This window comes from Littorina saxatilis, linkage group LG3 (genome assembly GCF_037325665.1).
Source record: "Littorina saxatilis isolate snail1 linkage group LG3, US_GU_Lsax_2.0, whole genome shotgun sequence".
In the NCBI taxonomy this organism is placed as follows: Eukaryota; Metazoa; Mollusca; class Gastropoda; order Littorinimorpha; family Littorinidae; genus Littorina; species Littorina saxatilis.
The window spans coordinates 49,947,001-49,966,681 of record NC_090247.1 but is presented as its reverse complement, the minus strand read 5'-3'; the positions used below and the strand labels follow the sequence as shown (position 1 = coordinate 49,966,681).

At 41.4% G+C, this 19,681-nt stretch overlaps 2 protein-coding genes across 2 annotated transcripts in view; one reads left to right on the top strand and one right to left on the bottom strand.

The window, feature by feature from the left end:
• LOC138961227 (uncharacterized) overlaps positions 1-1,188 on the top strand; it is a 14,476-nt gene extending 13,288 nt beyond the window's left edge. The window contains exon 2 of the mRNA XM_070332827.1: positions 1,134-1,188. Within this exon, the coding sequence (XP_070188928.1) occupies positions 1,134-1,188 (55 nt within the window). The remainder of the gene's footprint in view (positions 1-1,133) is intronic.
• The window catches only part of LOC138962562 (uncharacterized), a 17,465-nt gene extending 2,022 nt beyond the window's left edge, over positions 1-15,443 (bottom strand). The window contains exons 1-5 of the mRNA XM_070334417.1: positions 14,559-15,443; positions 13,647-13,832; positions 8,608-8,855; positions 6,897-7,016; positions 1-5,262 (exon numbers count right to left, since the gene is read on the bottom strand). The exon at positions 1-5,262 is cut by the window's left edge and continues 2,022 nt beyond it. Coding sequence (XP_070190518.1) covers positions 5,106-5,262; positions 6,897-7,016; positions 8,608-8,855; positions 13,647-13,832 — 711 coding nt within the window. The 5' untranslated portion in view covers positions 14,559-15,443 and the 3' untranslated portion in view covers positions 1-5,105. The remainder of the gene's footprint in view (positions 5,263-6,896; positions 7,017-8,607; positions 8,856-13,646; positions 13,833-14,558) is intronic.
• Between the last annotated feature and the right edge of the window lie 4,238 nt (positions 15,444-19,681).

The following is a 19,681-nucleotide window of genomic DNA, read 5'->3' as shown; positions in this document are numbered from 1 at the left end:
ACACACACAGAGACACACAGACACAAGTCGTATATATATATATATACAGTATATGGGATAACCTTCAGTGAGGTTTAGTGTGTGACAGGGTGAGAATACTTTGATTTCTTTTGCTTTTTCGTGGCTGCTTTTATTTTCAATTATTTATTATTGGCTCACGTAAGTGTAGCCTATGCGATGATAAACTTTGTCTGTCTGTGCGTGCGTGCGTGCGTGCGTGCGTGTGTGTGTGATAGAAACTTTAACATTTCCGAGTCTATGGATAAAGCTCGCATAAGAAGATTACGTCTCGGTCAAAAGTGTTTGACGTGTGTGATAGAAACTATTTGAAGACGTCACATTATGACGTAAGAGGGTCAGACGTCACGCAAAGGAATTACTGAAAGTCTCGGTCATTCTTATTGTGAGCGGGCCGAGACTAGTTGGCAGATCCAGGGTCTGGCTTTCTTGCACAGTTTCACCTATGCTTACTGTGTGTGTGTGTGTGTGTGTGTGTGTGTGTGTGTGTGTGTGTGTGTGTGTGTGTGTGTATGTGTGACGGAGTGATTGAATTTGTGTTACTGTTTGTCGATTTCTTACGTGAGCCTTGAAGGCTTCGCCTCTTGTTATATATATTAAAACATACACTTTTTTGTCATTAAGTTGTGTGTGTTTGGGTATTAATAAGTAGTGCGAATCCACATGTAATGATGTATGCATTATTAAAAGAAAAAGAAAACACGTTATTAATAATATTATGCATTATTAGTATGAGTCACTGTTAAATTAATGTCTTTTGTGTGTGTGTGTGTGTGTGTGTGTGTGTGTGTGTGTGTGTGTGTGTGTGTGTGTGTGTGTGTGTGTGTGTGTGTGTGTGTGTGTGTTCGTCAACCGACATATGTGGGTACGAGCCGCTGAGGTGGTTGTAAGAAAACCCGCCTGGTTCAGTGGTTGGGGGCCAATTGGGATTTCTGATTTGCCGGCCTAGCCAAAAAGTTGAGGTACACCCCATGTGACATGGTCATTAGCAAAATAAAGTACAAGCACTTGTTGACGTTTATGTATTGCTTGAGTCTTAACATTTGCAGCTTATTACAAACAAAAACCATGGACAGTTGTATCAAGTATTAAATCAGTGTTTGTGTATGTATTAGGTTGGAGCAAGGGGAGAGTCAGTCCTCTTGTGGTGGCAGCGAGGAGAAAGATTGACCTGATTGGAAAGTTTGGGGCGGGGATATAGCTCAGTTGGTAGCGCGCTGGATTTGTATTCAGTTGGCCGCTGTCAGCGTGAGTTCGATCCCAGGTTCGGCGGAAATTTATTTCACAGAGTCAACTTTGTGTGCAGACTCTCTTCGGTGTCCGAACCTCCCCCCGTGTACACTACATTGGGTGTGCACGTTAAAGATCCCACGATTGACAAAAGGGTCTTTCCTGGCAAAATTAATAATTGTCTACCTATACCCGTGTGACTTGGAATAATAGGCCGTAAAAGGTAAATATGCGCCGAAATGGCTGCAATCTACTGGCTGTATAAAATTTCATCTCACACGGCATCACTGCAGAGCGCCTAGAACTGTACCCACGGAATATGCGCGATATAAGACTCATTGATTGATTGATTGATAAACCGGAACTACCCTCTTCCACAGCAGAAACATCAGCTTTGCCATCTTCTGACCAACCATAAGAAGATACAAATACTTTGCCATCTTCTCCTGACCCATCACAAGCAGATATAGATACTGATACTGTGCAAGTCACTCAGCTGACATGTGTTGGGTTATTGTCAACATTGATCAGCTCAATCTATTGCTGCAAGGTGTATCCTGTACTGAATTCTTGTCTGATAGCAGTCCGATTATGAAAGAAGGTGATGCATCAGCCCAAGGATTTGCACAGGCCCTGCATCTGGAGTGCATATGAGTGTCCATTCAAGTCTGCAGTTGTTTACTCTTCCCCTGGTGTTTGCAACTCTTCGGGTGGTAAAGTTGCATTTAAAATAATCCTCTTATGACCATGTTGGTACATGAACTTGGAAGGAAAGGGACATTCAGCTTTACAGAAAATTACTGCAGTGTAAGGATTGAGCACAGAAATACTGTAATTAAAATGTTGCAACTTTTAAATGGCTTGAAAGCTAAATTGTTCCATTTGTGTATACATGTAATGTTGTTGATGATTTGTGAAGCATCATTTCTGTGCAATGGAATAAGAAATCAGTGCATCCGTTGGGTTTTTATGAGTCTGACAGTTTGGTTTGTTTGTTTGTTTGTTTGCTTAACGCCCAGCCGACCACGAAGGGCCATATCAGGGCGGTGACAGTTTGGTTCTGATCCATATTTTCATATCAGCACAAACACAGATTATTGACTTTTTTAATGTTTTCATATGATTTTTTTTTAAATAAAAAAATCAGATAATTTGATTATCAAATCATTTCCCCTTCATAGTTAAAGTGTTATTCTGATTAAAAAAACACCCCATTAATTCAACCTTTACTGTGGTACTAGTTTACTGAGGAACTGGTGGGACTTTTTTTACATGCTGTTTTCTCTATGTGTAATTTGAGACATAATGTGGTAATTAAAATGTTGCAACTTTTGACTGGCTAGATGGATTTGTTCCAATTTTGTATATGTTGTTTATGATTTGTGAAGCACCATTTCTGTGTGTGGAATAAGAGTTCAGTGGATCCCTTGTGTTTTTATGAGTCTGACAGTTTTGTTTCGATTCATATCTGCACTAACATAGATGCGTTTTCAAATGATGTTAAAAAAAAGTCCGGATAATTTGATTGTCAAATCATTTCCCCATCATAGTAATAGAGAATACTACATGGCTTGCTGTGTCGTACCAGATTTACACGAGGTTTTTTTTAAAAATATTGAACTGCGAGCGAAAGCGAGCTGTTCACTATTTGAAAAAGCACCGAGTGTAAATCTGGTACGGAACAGCAAGCCATGTAGTATTCTGTTTATCCTACATACTGTACTTACGTGTATTTTACTGAAAATGTCCTGCATTCGAGGCAGCTAAATTGAAGACGCTTGTTTTAGAACCTCGATCTCTTCTAAAGCCTCGTGCAATCTATTACGTCAAAGCAAAGAAACGTCACCCTGAAAGTGTGGCGTGACGTGTTAGTTCTAAAGATTCATCGAGGGTAATTAGCGAGCGCAATTTGTGTTTCTATAATGACGTTTGTCTCGGTGACTTTGGCATCATAAGCAGTGGAAAAACAGGTCCCTGCCAGACTTGCTTGACATGACCTCATTTACATGATATACACACGTGTGATTTGAACGATTATTATCTCACGGGTGTCTCTCTCACGTATGTAGGATTTAAAGTGGTTATTCTTATAAAAACATATCAATTCGGGCTGCACTGTGCTACTAGTTTATTGAGGTACTGGTTGGAATCTTTCAAATGCTGTTTTCTCTGAATGTAATTTTCAGACAAAAATCTGTAATTAAAATGTTGCAACTTTTGAATGGCTTGATGGATTTGTTTTATTTTTGGCTCACGTAAGTGTAGCCTATGCGATGGTAAACTTTGTCTGTCTGTGCGTGTGTATGTGTGTGTGTATGTGATAGAAACTTTAACATTTGAAGACGTCACATTATGGCGTAAGAGGGTTAGACGTCACGCGAAGGAATTACTGAAAGTCTCGGTCATTGTTATTTTGAGCGGGCCGAGACTAGTTGGCAGTCGTGTCCCTGTAAGTAGGCTACACATGTGACATGCAGACAGACATATCTAGATCTAGTGTCTCGCTTTCTTGCACAGTGTCACCTATGCTTACTGTGTGTGTGTGTGTGTGTGTGTGTGTGTGTGTGTGTGTGTGTGTGTGTGTGTGTGTGTGTGTGTGTGTGTGTGTGTGTGTGTGTGTGTGTGTGTGTGTGTGTGTGACGGAGTGATTGAGTTTGTGTTACTGTTTGTCGATTTCTTACGTGAGCCTTGAAGGCTTCGCCTCTTGTTGTTTATGTTGTTTATGATTTGGAAAGCGTCAGTTTTGTGTATGGAATAAGAGTTCAGTGCATTGGTTGGGTTTTTATGAGTCTGACAGTTAGGATCTCATGTATATTTTCTTATCAGGACTGGACTGGTAACTGAAAATGCTAAATTAAAATAATATATTGCTTAGAAATGCTTTTCGATACACAGAATTATTAAACACACACATATCGCTGCAAAGAAGAAAAATTGGTTAAAAACATGCACTGGTTCACAAACTGCAACATTTTAAAAATAAGCACATTTTATGATGTTTTTCTCAGTTTTTGGTGAATAAAACCCAAAAAATTTGCTTTTCACTCAAAATTTAAAATGGTTTCCCTTAATTAAGTTATTCTGCTTGCAAAAATCAAACAAGCAGCAAACTGTTTCAAAAAGAAAAGAAACAAGAAGAGCAAACGCTCGATCGAGTCACTTTCGCAGTTCTGAATATTATATGAGGCATCAGATGGACAGGAAGAAATTGCTATTCACAACACAATGAGTCACGTTCACATAAAATTTGAGCCCGGTCACTTTTATAGTTTCCGAGAAAAGCCCAACGTTAAGTTGTGTGTTGCCGAACAGAAAAGGCTAGTTATCTCCCTTGTTTTTCTGATAACGTTCGTAAAAGGCTACAGATGTAAATACTTTGATGTAAAGAATAATCCTACAAAGTTTCAATCACATCCGATGAACTTTGTCAAAGATATAAAATGTCTAATTTTTCCTTTGACGCTGACCTGTGACCTTGAAAAAGGTCAAAGGTCAACGAAACCATCGTTAAAGTGTAGAGGTCATTGGAGGTCACGACTAAACAAAATATGAGCCCGATCGCTTTGATAGTTTCCGAGAAAAGTCCAACGTTAAGGTGGTGTCTACGGACGGCCGGCCGGACAGACTAACACTGACCGATTACATAGAGTCACTTTTTCTCAAGTGACTCAAAAAGTGTTTGCCTACCCTGTCTCCCCTTAAAACATTTAGTCCAAAACTTTACTAAAATTAATGTAAAAAAAAGGTTGCTTAACTTTGAAGTTTGTGTTAATTATGCGTTCGCCGTTTGCTTGTGCACTGAGTTACTGCTGTTGTTGCTGTTCGTTGCAGCTCCGTTTCCCTCCAATTCAAAATCACTAGCAAATGTTTTGGCAGGAGCAGGTAGAATTCACGTCGAAGGGTAAGAAGGCGTAGGATAGTGTTCCTTTATCCTGGGTTAACAGGGTGACCGGTCGTTTCTTCTGACAGCACTGTCCACTCACCTGGCTGATGCCACACGCTCCATCGCTGCCCCTGAACAAGGTAAAGTGTTTGGAATACGTGCAGAGACAATAGAGTACACAGTCTGTGTACTCTACAGTCTCTGATACGTGTATGCTCTTCATCAAATCTATAATTATGTAACTCCACGTGTAACAGCCAGTTGGCCGCCGTAAGATTGTAACGAGCAACAAAAGAAACGCGAATCAATTCTGCAATGTTTGATTGACAAAATCTCGAACAATTATAGAGTTAGGATTATCAAACCACAAACGTTTGATGAAGGCATGTTTGACATAGCTGTCGTGTGATTATTTTGATGCTGCGACTGTTTCAACACACGGGACAAGCAGGTTTTACGTTAACGAAGTTTTGGAGGGCTCACTCAGTCAGTCTTCATCGCGCTCACTGGCCACTGATCGGATACTGGTGGCTTCCAATGATGTTCCTGGTAGTGTCTGTAGCTGTATTGAATCGATCTCGAAGACGTTGTGGCAGGAAATTGCGATCTTGTCTTATTGGGATAATACGAAAAATCCATCGCGTTGCATAACTGCAGTGCTTCCAATGTCAACAGAACATTGCTGAAGGTGATAGACTGTTGACATGTGCACGTTTAAAGCACATGCCAGCGCTTCTAGATCATCCTCAGCTTTAAATCGACATGGCATTTTGGTGGTGTCAATCTTGGCATCCTGGCTGTTTCAAAAGTGAGACTGGCAGCAATCGTGCCATGGTCTCTTAAGGTTGCTAATGCATTAGTGAACACATCTCACACATCAGATTTATCCTGCTCCACTTGCACGTGCTGCGAGCGCGCATTATGTGTTTAACGTTAAACCTGCTTGTCCCGTGTGTTAAAACAGTCACAGCATCAAAATAATCACACAAAAGCAAGGTCAAACATGCCTTCATCAAGCTTTTGTGGTTTATTAATTCTAACTCTATAATTGTTTGAGATTTTGTCAATCACTGAAACAATGACGAATTTTTTCGCGTTTCTTTTGTTGCTCGGTATATAAATTACAAAAGTAGACCACGAGAACAGCCTGATCGATCGTTCTGACCCGCACGTTTTGTTGCATTAGAATTTGACATCTAAACTTTGGTTCTAACGTGGCGATTGTAGAAAACTGAAGGAATGTGGGGTACCTGTGGGTATCTCCAGGTGGTCTTATTTTCTACCTGGTTGCCAATCATCTAATTTGTTTTCACCGTTTTACATTCAATTAAATAACGAGACTTATTTAGTTTTGGAAATGACACTCCTTAAAAAATAACGATAAAGTAATACGAGTCCTAGAGCTAAACTTTGTTTGCGTTTTATGGGGCATTATGTCATCCATGATAGCGTCAGAATGTTGCGTTTTCCGGTCATAGCGCATAATTATAACCTTAGTGTTTGCTACGAGCACAGACTACAAAGCTTCACAAATAGAGCAAGTGAGCATTGTGTGATGTACCGTGAATATTACCATATGTATGTTTTTACTCTGCAACAGTCCAGATAACCTGTATATTGATTATTGTAACGTTTTGTTGTTGTTGCTGTTGTTCAGTGTTATTGTTGGGTTTGTTCATGACTGGTAAACATGAATAAATGCTTATGACGTCTTTAGGAAACGGACTCATTTAGTGTTGAGTTCGATCTCATCTGCATTACTTACCCGTAACATTCACCGATGTAGACGTACTGGTAAGTCAAGTTATACGACGGGAAGATGTAATTACCTCCGTTCGGCCCCAGGATTCCATCATTTCCATTGGCAATAGAAAATGAATACTGTCTGTTCAACAATACGACAAATGATTAATGGACACTGCAGTAGGAATGTGAACATATTCTTGGTCATGTTGAATGTCTTCCGACAAATAACTATAGTTAGTAACACACACACACACACACACACACACACACACACACGCGCGCGCGCACACATACACACAAACACACACACACACACACACGCACACATACACACACAAATACACACACACACACACACACACGCACACGCACACACTCGCACACACAGACACACACATAAACATACACACACACACACAAATACACACACGCACACACATACAGATACACACACACACACACACACACACACACACACACACACACACACACACACACACACACACCACTCGCACACATGCACAAACACACACGTCATACATGTTGAATATTTCGACAAATATTAAAGGCACAGTAAGCCTCCCGTAAACCATCACAGAGCTCCCCGAGCGTCTAAATACAGTACAAGCATACTTCCATTTGAACGCTCACCGAACGGGAACATCCTGGCTGCTTTCTGTCGAGCGTGAGACATTTTCAAAGAATTTATTTTCGTAGACTTGTTCCGTTAACAACAACGGCGCCTCGTTTTTGCGCTAGACCTAACTTTTAAAATCTAAATAATAAATTGACAGCTTGTTACACAAACATTCTTTAATCATAAAAGAATTCGTTTTTCATCAAGACAAGATCAGAACAATTCGAAGTTGTGAAAGTTTAAAAAAAGAAAAGCCCGGAAGCAGGGTCACGCAAGGGTCGTAGCAGACGACGGCCGGTTTATCAATGCAAATCGCCGTTCCTCTCAACAGTCAAAAGACATCGCTAGAGTTCTTGTGAACCACAGCCGTTGTTTCGTGCATAAAAAAAACGTGCTATTGTAGATAAGCTCACGTCGAGTCGCATTCAAATGACTAACTATGACGACTGCATTGTGAAAAGGGAAAACTGGATCACACGGGTTCACGATGGCTCAGGGGTAAGATAAACCACGCAAAAATAAATTCTTTGAAAATTGTTCGCTCTTTACGGAGGGCACCTAGGATGTTCTCAATTGGTGAGTGTTTAAATGAAATGGTGTTTGTACTGTGTGTAAAAGCCTGACCGTATCTGTGATGGTTTACGGGAGGCTTACTCTGCCTTTAAGTTAAGCGGAGCGTACTAACAATATTCGGCGAGGGTTTTAAAAGAAATAAATTGCATGGTGGTATCCTTCGAAAAGTATTCAAAAGAAGGAATTAAGATGTCTGCACTCTGCGTCTTCCTAGTTTTCTCTATAGCATTGATTAGAGGTGGACATTTTTTTTCTCAGAAATGTTGAAAAATGAAAATCAAGGGGGGCAACTTAAAGATGAATGATAGGGAAACAAGTACACATTCAGTGACGAATATCTTTAGAATAAAACACGATTGTTATGAGACCATTTTTACAAATTGTTGTTGAGTGTTTTCTTTGTAAAAATGAAAAGATCATGTGGTCAAAACAACGTGTAAGGTTCAGGAAACGACACCACCGATATCATTGTAGCCTAATAGACAGACTGACTGACAGACAGACAGGGACATTAACTTACGTCTGACAACAGCGATCGTTATCGCCCTTTATCTCAGCAATAAGCGTACGAAATGTTGTACAACGATACCATTCGTCCGTCTTATTCTGGTCAGCGTCGTAGTCTTTGCTATAGCTTCTGACGAACTCCGCCTCATGACCTTCTGTAGGGAACGTCCCGTCTTGACAGCGATCTGGATTTGCCAGGCACCAGTTCATCTTAAAAATCTCCGTGCGGGTCTTAAAGAGGCCTTTGTAGTTTGAGTTCAGCTGAAAACACGAACAATTTGAATGAAATAAAAATACAGTGCTACCTGTGATGAAAAGACACAGTTTGGGTACCGGTAACACCGTTCTAACCGTTACATATGAGTAGCCCCCGGGGGACCATTTGGTATCCCTAGTCTGGGGGTGGAGTGTGGGGGGGGGGGGGCGGCAGGCCACCTTGGATGACCCCCACAATCTGTATTTGTTCCCCAAACGCACGGTCAAATCATCCCCCATCACAGGGCCCACTGCTTAACATCCGTCCGATACCCCCACATAACTTAAAGGTGGTCGTCTACATTTTTGCTTTTTTTCAATAATCTTATGGTTAGATTTTGCTAAAAAGTTATGTCAGATGATGAATGAACCATGGGGAAAAAAGTTATAGAAAAAAAATATATGTAAAAAAAGATTTTATTTTTGGGTAGCGTGACTCACGCTTCCAATATTTTGTTTTCTGTTTGCTGAGAACATGTGCTTTGCCTAAAAATACTGACCAATCAAATTCATGTCACTATGCTTATAGCCACGCCCAAACAAGTGCAGCAACACTGGAGCGCAGTCCACGCTTTTTTTTAAACGCACGAAATGCACGGGATTTGAGAGGAGTTTCGCGCTTGGCATTTTCCAAATAAGCATATCCTTCTATGAGTACTACGCTGGAATACTATAATGTATTTTCAAACGGCTTCGTCTTTCCTGATCGAAAGGGGGTGTATTGTAGATATGTGTAGATAATAGACTCTGCATTTTAATGGTCAAATGGCGATTTCGGTATAAAAATGTAGACAAGGACCTTTAAGTGTGCTTTTGGGTGAAAGGGGAGAATAGCATCTGTTTTTCACCCCCCCCCCCCCCCCAACCCCCCCTCCCCCCCATCCCACGCTTCTATCTCTGGACATAAAACGGTGTACAAAACGACACACTTTGTCGTTTTAAAACACACACACACACACACACACACACACACACACACACACACGCACACACACACACACACACACACACACACACACACACACACACACACACATATGCACACACACATACTCACGCACACACATACATACACACACAAAGGGAAATATCTGCAGTTTGAACATGGAGTAGTGCTATCGACACCGGCGTAGCGCTATCGACACGTAGCGCTATCGACACGTAGCGCTACAGTACTTTGGTTTTTCACAAAATAGTGATATTGACACGCAGTGCTTTTGAGACGTAGTGATAATGGCACTTGTGAATTGTGTCAATAGCACTACGTGCCGATAGCACTACTGTTTTCGGCAATTTGTGTCGATAGCACAACAGAAAACAGCGCAAACGATACTTATAGCATAAACGACACGTAGCGCTAGCGGGGCGCACCATTTTAGTTGGTCATCTTACAATGTGGATCTAATGAAAACTGAAGATTTTTTTCTGCTGGGCACCCAATTTCCCATGTTGGTGATCAATCAAGCTAAACAAAACCACCAAGTGTATGCGAAAAAGCCAGAAAGTGGTTTTTGCCTTTTTTGAAAATCAAGTGGTCGCTACTTATTGAGAATGAGTGAATAGCACGATCGTGGTTCATGATTTCTTTACATATTTTGAACTAGATGAATACCCGCTTCGCCGGGTAGCCGGCTTCGCCGGAAAGAAGTAGAGCCGAATACCCGGCTTCGCCGGGTGAGTGGCGCACCGTACGCCGGCTTCGCCGGGTGAGTGGCGCACCGTACGCGATTGACGCCACACGAAGGAAAACTTCTAAAAATAGTAACGGGAATATGGATTGAGCGTTGTGGACAGTGACCTTCTAAAAATAGTAACGGGAATATGGATTGACGCCACACGAAGGAAGGGAGATAAACGCAAAACACTGGAGAAGATAAGGAAGAGTTACTGGGAATGGATCTGGGAAGATGAACAGAAAAACCAAAATCGGTTCAGCGCTGCGCGCTGAGAGCACGTGTTGAAAATTCTCATCGACCAGGTTGTGTCCGGGGTCTACCTGAATATGCCCACCAAATTTGAAGCAGATCCATCGAGAACTTTGGCCGTGCATCGCGAACACACACACACACACACACACACACACACACACACACACACACACACACACAGACAGACACAAGTCGTATATATATATATATATATAGATACAGGATGTGTCACGTGGTTCCTCGGATGTAGTAGAGCATTGAACATGTACATTTTGTTTTTAAGCGGAAAAAAACTTTAGAATGTCGAACGCAACATACGCCGACCATTTCAAACCGAGTGTCCACCAGACGGGGGAAAAAACAACAACAACAAAAACAGTCACCCTACATTTTTCTCGTGCATATCAAACTAAGTCAGACTGACCTAAATCATTCAAACGAACGACAGACCCTTGTTGCACTACAGCTTGGAACAAGCAAAGGCACAAGACACCGGTTTGAAGAAATGCAAATCACCAGTGTCTTTACCCACCATATATGTTCAAGAAAAGGTTTTATAAAGACAATCAAACATGTAGTAGTAAAATTAATATTAAAAGTCCTACGGTGTTAAGCCATTAAAAAGAAATAAATTAAAAAAATTAAAAATAAAGAGAGGAGGGCAGGGGGTGAGGTTGAGATGATAATGCTCTGTGGAATTCGTTAAAATGAAAAGTAGTTAAGATGTTTCGTAGTAAGAATTATAAGTCTGTATTCTTGTGTCTGCTTTAGGAAGAAACAAGAAAAAAAGTTCCTCTTCTGAACATCAACATGGAAACACACAGTTAACAAAAAAAATTAATTACACATTAACATGCTTCCATTTAAAACTTCGAGGTCGTCATCGTGGATTGACGCCCGACCAAAGCTAATTGAAGCCCGACGGAGACTTTGGGAGGGCGTCAATCCACGATGAAGACCGAGAAGTTTCAAATGGAAGCATGTTAATGTTATTGTAATTCAATCTGACGACGATCTCTTTCCTGCCTTCATGCGATGGTAAACAGACAGAATTGGTTCTGTTCTGTTCACACACTACTTTCAGTCCACCTACCTGCAATTTCAGAGCTTGTTTTTAATCCAAATATAACATATTTATATGTTTTTGGAAATCAGAAATTGATGAAGAATAAGATAAACGTAGATTTGGATCGTTTTTAAAAAAAAAAATTTTCTTTACAATTTTCAGATTTTTAATGACAAAAGTCATTAATTTATTTTTAAGCCACCAAACTGAAATGCAATACCGAAGTCCGGCCTTCGTCGAAGATTGCTTGGCCAAAATTTCAATCAATTTGATTGAAAAATGAGGGTGTGACAGTGCCGCCTCAACTTTTACAAAAAGCCGGATATGACGTCATCAAAGGTATTTATCGAAAAAAAGAAAAAAATGTCCGGGCCGCGGGGATATCATTCCCAGGAACTCTCATGTAAAGTTTCATAAAGATCGGTCCAGTAGTTTGGTCTGAATCGCTCTACACACACACACGCTCAGACACACACACAGACACCCACACACAGACACACACACACACACACACACACACACACACACACACACATACACCATGACCCTCGTCTCGATTCCCCCTCTATGTTAAAACATTTAGTCAAAACTTGACTAAATGTAAAAAGTTGCATAATTATTGAGTACTTTCAGAATTACCCATTCTTTGTTTTGTTTTTAGTAACCGTGACATCGTCTTTGGTGAAAATAGATTGCCCTATAGGCAACACTGCGACTACATGTATTGATGATATCAAGAAAACGTACAAAATTCAAATACGAACGGGGAAAACCACGAGTCAACAAATGGTCGATTCGAAAACTCGGGCACATGGCAGTTATGTTGGTACTTCAAGTCTTAGTTTTCACGTCTCGATTGTGTAAGCCTTGTTGCTCGGTGGTAAGACGTTTGCCTCCAAACCCGGTGGTCTCGAGTTCGAGTCCCGAAAGACTTTTGTAAATAATGATTTTTAAACTTTTTTTCTTCTTTTCTGAACTATATGTACTTGTATGTTATTCTTTTTGATTTATCCCAAAGGTTTTGAGTCGTGTATTGAAAATCAAATATAGTGCGTATTCCGTATTCTATTTTTAGTACGGGATATCCCCAAGGAAAGGGCTTATGTATCACCGCGTGTCGACTGCTGGTAATAGTAGACACTTACTTCTAGTATGATAGGCTTCTGGGCAAACAATTAGGTGGGGGTCATTTTGGGATGGGCGTCGATTTGACACACACACACACACACACACACACACACACACACACACACACACACACACAAACACACACACACACGAACACACACATACACACGCACAAACACACACACACACACACACACACACACACAGGCGGCACACACGCACACACACACACCACACACATTTCAGGGTGAAGGCTAGGTGGGTACAGTGCGCACAGTGGGTTGGGATCCTTTTGGGATCTGTTTGTATTATCAAATACGAAAATGACCCCCGGGTGTCACGTTCAGTGGGGGTCACAACGGGGTGAAACACCGGGACCCTCTGACTGTACACTTGTAGTGTGTGTGTGTGTGTGTGTGTGTGTGTGTGTGTGTGTGTGTGTGTGTGTGTGTGTGTGTGTGTGTGTGTTTGTGTTTGTGTGTGCAGTGGTTTGAACACGACAGATGCCATATTTTGTACACATCAACATTGCGTTAGGGAACGTTCGTCAAACGTTAACTTCAAAATTTCTACGTAGCCTAAATGACGTCTCCGATTTCTCAGTTGACGTGTACAAACTGTAGTTTTCATCCTAAGGCAGGTGACTCGATGCAGAATGCAAATGTGTATACTTACCGCAGGAAAAAGCGTTTCTGATTTCTCAGGGTCGAACTGGTTCACAACAGGATCAGCTTCGTCTGGTCGACAATCACACTGCGAGGTAGTCTGCCCCGGTGTTCCCGGGAAGTAGTAGCCTTGAAACACCAGGGCTGTCAGAAGTCCCAGGGCTACCAGAAGCCCGTACTCTCTAAGTGACGGCATCTGAAAAGCGTACACCTAGCTAAGAATTTTTTTTAAATCGCCAATACAAACTGACACCGACACAGAGACACAGACAGACGCATACATACAGTTTTCACGCGGTTTTCACACACATACACACACACACACACACACACACACACATACACACACACACACACACGTACACACACACACACACACACATACATTCTCTGCAAGTGTTGGTTTCTACACGTCCACTGCAACCAATAAAATATAATCGGCAACAATCAAAAAGTATTACGCGAAGCTGTCTTTATTTCAGTCTTTACAGTGAATTTCAGACGAGTTTTTGGAGTCCCGAGGTCTCATGCGATAATGGTCATTCCAGAGACTCTGGTCATACTGACAATAGGGAAGACAATTGGTACATTTATATTGTTTGTTTGTGAAGGTAGAGAAAACAGTCGTGTTTCAATAAATTCCACAAAACATCTCTGTGCTGTTAAATTTACTGTTACTACAAGCGAAATAATAATTCTCAATAATCATATTGACAAGCTGCACACACACACACACACACACACACAGAGGCACACACACTGTGACACACACACACACACACAATGACACACACACACACATATACACAAACTGACACACACACTGACACTCACACACTGACGCGCCAAAGTGGCAGCTGGACAATAAAATTACATTTGTATAACATACAAAGTGACAACAGCGAGATATAATCAATCTTACCAGTCTTTTTTCAAGATGAACGTGTATTTTTTTTAAACCAGGCGGCAAGAACTTGACTTGGAAAATCCTTGCTGCAAACAATTTACTGCCCGGAGAGAGAACCAAGTACTGTGTTGTGTTAATCAAAGTCAGTGTCAGCGGTTTCTTGAAAAACTAGCCTGTCGAATAACCCAGCCAAGCCTGAAGGCGGATGATGACAACTGTCTCTGCATGTCCTGTTTAAGAGATGGCAGGATGTACAGGATGTGTCGTGTGTCTCAGTGTATGTGTGTGTGTGTGTTTAAGTGTGGAATTTCCAACATTGATTGTAGATGATTATCCCCGTACTTGGGCTCAGCAGATTTTAATCGTGTGTCTGTCTGTGTGTGTGTCTTTCTCCACTTAACAGCTTATTGCTGGGAAACTACTGGGCGCAGTTCGTTCAAAAGTTGATACACTAACTTGATAATAGGTCCGATTGATCGTATTAAAACTTCATAATATTACCTGGGACCTAAATGCGAAATAAACCACAAAAACGACTTGGCGGTGGGAGGTATTCACACCGGCGGGGCAACACGCAGCCTGATAGAACAGCCAGCCAGCGCGCTAGTTATTTCCCGCATCATCACACGCACGCAGAGGATTTTTGCAGGTCAGGTTGTGGGAAAGTCCACAGGGAAACTGGTTGTGTTTGTATTGTTTATTTTCTCACAGTGATGTTGATGGTTTATACAGTGCCGTTTTGAAAGAATATTTTCCGAATTTGGGGCACACTTTTGACTTTTGGTTCGTTTATCTCGTCGAAGTAACATTCGAGTGTTTCTAAATCAAAACCTTCCAACACCGCTGGTGCAGATTAGACCTGCCTGACTGTCTGCGTGCGTGTTAGAGCTGAAGACGAAGCCTCAACCGCCAGCCAGCCAGCGGATACTGTCGTCACAAAAAGACGTCATGACAAAGTTACACGCAAAGCGAAGAGACTTTGACGTCATTTACTTTTGTTCGGAATTTTCCGTCTGTTCCTAGCTTGTCAGTGAAGACCTGACGTGAGTAAGCTTACCCAAAACGTCTGTTCTCTATTCACATTGCAGCTGTGAAATAATCAGTCTTGTGTCTCGGTCGTGTAGGTACAGAGTTTGCTTCTGCAATCATTGTGTTCGTGTTGATGACGACTTCCGGCATAACACAAATCAGCGAATCTATCGTGAGGAAGACGTTTATGTACAAATCACCGAACCCAACCCATTTTTTGTGTGCATTTTTCTGAAGAATAAACTGCATGTGGTTAATTTCATCCGTTTAATGCTTGTCGAAACGAGCCATAAGGCTTTAGAATAAAAGATTTCACGCATTGCTTGGCCATCTGATCACAGATGAGGTCGCAGTTTGTAGGTTGAATCTATGAATCGGCCAGAGATAGATCTGCATTTCTGGTCAGAAACCAACATTCACACCACAGGCATTCCAAACATTTATATTGTTAAGTTATCAGTGAAGAGGGTCGGCAGTATATTTTTCACTGTGATCAAATAAAAGAGAAAGGCCAGTCACCAAGCACATCCTCGGCTCGCATGCAATGTATTCAAGTTATATAGCAAAGGGAATGCCTGTAATTCACACAGAGCAATCACTTGGTCTTAAACGTGCACAAGACAAAAACTTTCATACTGGGGGAGCGAGCGGCCAGTCTGAAGAGTAGGCCCCCTACTCGGGTCCAGCGCGAGCGTTTTTTTATTTTTATTGTGTGTTGTTTATCTATCTGCATGGTATTGTCCTTAAGGTGCTTATGTGTTTTTTTAATTTTGTTTAAATTTTTTTAAAATTTGTTGTTGTAAGTTTATTGTTACGTTATCTTGATATAGATTTTTCTCTGACTGACTATTAGGGTTTAGCGTCCTCTTAGACCAACTGGTCTATATTGGGACAGGTATTGGCAATACGCTGAAGATATGGTGTGATACTTTGATTCGAACAAGCCCGCTGTGGCTGTCTTCTTCGACACACCAGCATGGGTTTGTCTCGTCAAAGTATCGAAATACGATCATGACAATCAGAGACGAGAGATGATGCATGCGTGTCTTCGTGTTTTCCAAGCCCTGAGACTTTCGCTGTGAACGTGGGATCTTTTTCGTGCGCATGTGTGCACACGGGGGTGTTCGGACACCGAAGAGAGTCTGCACAAAGTTGACTCCGAGAAATAAATCTCTCGCCGAACGTGGGGATCGAACCCACGCTGATAGCGACCAACTGGTTACAAAGCCAGCGCGCTACCAACTGAGCGGGGTCGGCCCGCTATTGCGGGGGCCGCTATTGCCGCGCGGGGCCGCTATTGCGCGAATCTTTAGGATTAGGGTTAGGGTTAGGGTTTGGGTTAGGGTTAGGGTTAGATTCGCGCAATAGCGGCCCCGCGCAATAGCGGCCCCGCGCAATAGCGGCCCAGCCCCAACTGAGCTACGTCACCGCCCCAATTTTTCTGTGTGTGTGTGTGTGTGTGTGTGTTTTATTTAACCTTACCTCTCAAGCAATCACGCAGTGATTAATGTCTGTGAATCTGTGTGTGTAACGCAACATGGCAAAGGTAGTTTAACATCACCTGTAACTAAACTGAAAGTTCGCATTTTTATTTACCTTACATTTTAAGCAACTACACAGTGATCATGTCCTTGTATATGTGTGTGTGTGAGGCAACGTGGCAACAAAAAGTTGTTTTGAAGGAAAAAAAACCCCACAAAAAACATAAAAATACTGAAGAGAAGGGGGGAAGGCCGCTGCAAAGGCGGTGCTCAATCTTTCGTCCCCGAGGCGGATTCTTTCTTTATTTGGTGTTTAACGTCGTTTTCAACCATTCAAGGTTATATCGCGACGGGGGAAGGGGGGAGATGGGATAGGGGGGATAGGGGAAAGGGGGGGGAGATGGGATAGAGCCGCTTGTTAATTGTTTCTTGTTCACAAAAGCACTAATCAAAAAATTGCTCCAGGTGTACAATATATGACCTTACTGGGAGAATGCAAGTTTCCAGTACAAAGGACGTAACATTTCTTACATACTGCTTGACTAAAATCTTTACAAACATTGACTATATTCTATACAAGAAACACTTAACAAGGGTAAAAGGAGAAACAGAACCGTTAGTCGCCTCTTACGACATGCTGGTTAGCATCGGGTAAATTCTTTCTCGTCCCAACCAATATGGGACTCCCCCTAACCCGCGGGGGGTGAGGCGGATTCGATGACTGTATAATGTGCCTTGGGCGCCCATGCAATTGACAGAAGTGAATGGGTTGACATCCGGATTCGCCCCCTCCAATCTCGGGTTTTGCCAGACAGGCGATTCGCCCCCGCTCGTAAAAACCTGTGTCTGTTTTTCAGACACACACACACTCACACACACAATGTAACATACGTGCACAGACAGTTTCTGGCTTTGTGTATTGCGAACTTTCTGTTGCCACATTGCCTCACACACACACATAATACATGTACAAGCTAGTAGATGTTTTGCAGTTTGCACCCCGACCCCCATGCAAACATCTATCTTCTTTTCATGGAGAAGACCACTCCTTAACACACATACAAAACTTGAGTGCATACACATAAACAACACACACACACAAAATAGGAGAGATAACAACAAAAAATCAGGTCAAAGAAATCTTTATTCACCCTTTATTAATCCTTTTCTTGTTCTGGATTATTTTTCTGCATCATTCGGAGAAATAATGAGAGGAATAACAAAAGGTACCACACGTGTTCCAATTATTCTCAAAAACAGACCAAAAGCAAAAATACACAGACACACAAGACAACAAGACAAATACATACCAACAGTATGAAAACATAATGTAGGGGTTCTTACTACAGTGGAACCGCCCTTTAAGACCCCCCAATTTAAGACTTCCTCCCTTTTCAGACCCTGTTTTCTAAGACTTTCTATTCATAACCTTTGTAAATCTACCCCCATTTTAAGACTCCCTCCTTTTTACATTTAGTCAAGTTTTGACTAAATGTTTTAACGTAGAGGGGGGAATCGAGACGAGGGTTGTGGTGTATGTGTGTGTGTGTGTGTGTGTGTGTGTGTGTCTGTGTGTGTGTGTAGAGCGATTCAGACCAAACTACTGGACCGATCTTTATGAAATTTGACATGAGAGTTCCTGGGAATGATATCCCCGGACGTTTTTTTCTTTTTTCGATAAATACCTTTGATGACGTCATATCCGGCTTTTTGTAAAAGTTGAGGCGGCACTGTCACACCCTCATTTTTCAATCAAATTGATTGACATTTTGGCCCAGCAATCTTCGACAAAGGCCGGACTTCGGTATTGCATTTCAGCTTGGTGGCTTAAAAATTAATTAATGACTTTGGTCATTAAAAATCTGAAAATTGTAAAAAAAAAAAAATATATTTTTAAAACGATCCAAATTTACGTTTATCTTATTTTTCATCATTTTCTGATTCCAAAAACATATAAATATGTTATATTCGGATTAAAAACAAGCTCTGAAAATTAAAAATATAAAAATTATTATTAAAATAAAATTTCCGAAATCGATTTAAAAACAATTTCATTTTATTCCTTGTGGGTTCCTGATTCCAAAAACATATAGATGTGATATGCTTGGATTAAAAACACGCTCAGAAAGTTAAAAAGAATAGAGATAAAGAAAAGCGTGCTATCCTTCTCAGCGCAACTACTACCCCGCTCTTCTTGTCAATGTCACTGCCTGTGCATCAAGCGGCGGACTGACGATATACGCTCTTGCTGTAAAAATGCAGTGAGTTCAGTTTCATTCTGTTAGTTCGACAGCTTGACTAAATGTTGTAATTTCGCCTTACGCGACTTGTTAAGACCTGATTTGGTCAGATTTTTGGAGGTCGTAAAAGAGAGGTTCCACTGTACTAGTACATTTTGTTGAACATAATACTCTCACAAGTCTTTGTACGACTAGCCTTCAGACTGATGTTCATTAAAACAAGAAGAGCAAACGCTCGATCGAGTCACTTTCGCAGTTCTGAATATTATATGAGGCATCAGATGGACAGGAAGAAATTGCTATTCACAACACAATGAGTCACGTTCACATAAAATTTGAGCCCGGTCACTTTTATAGTTTCCGAGAAAAGCCCAACGTTAAGTTGTGT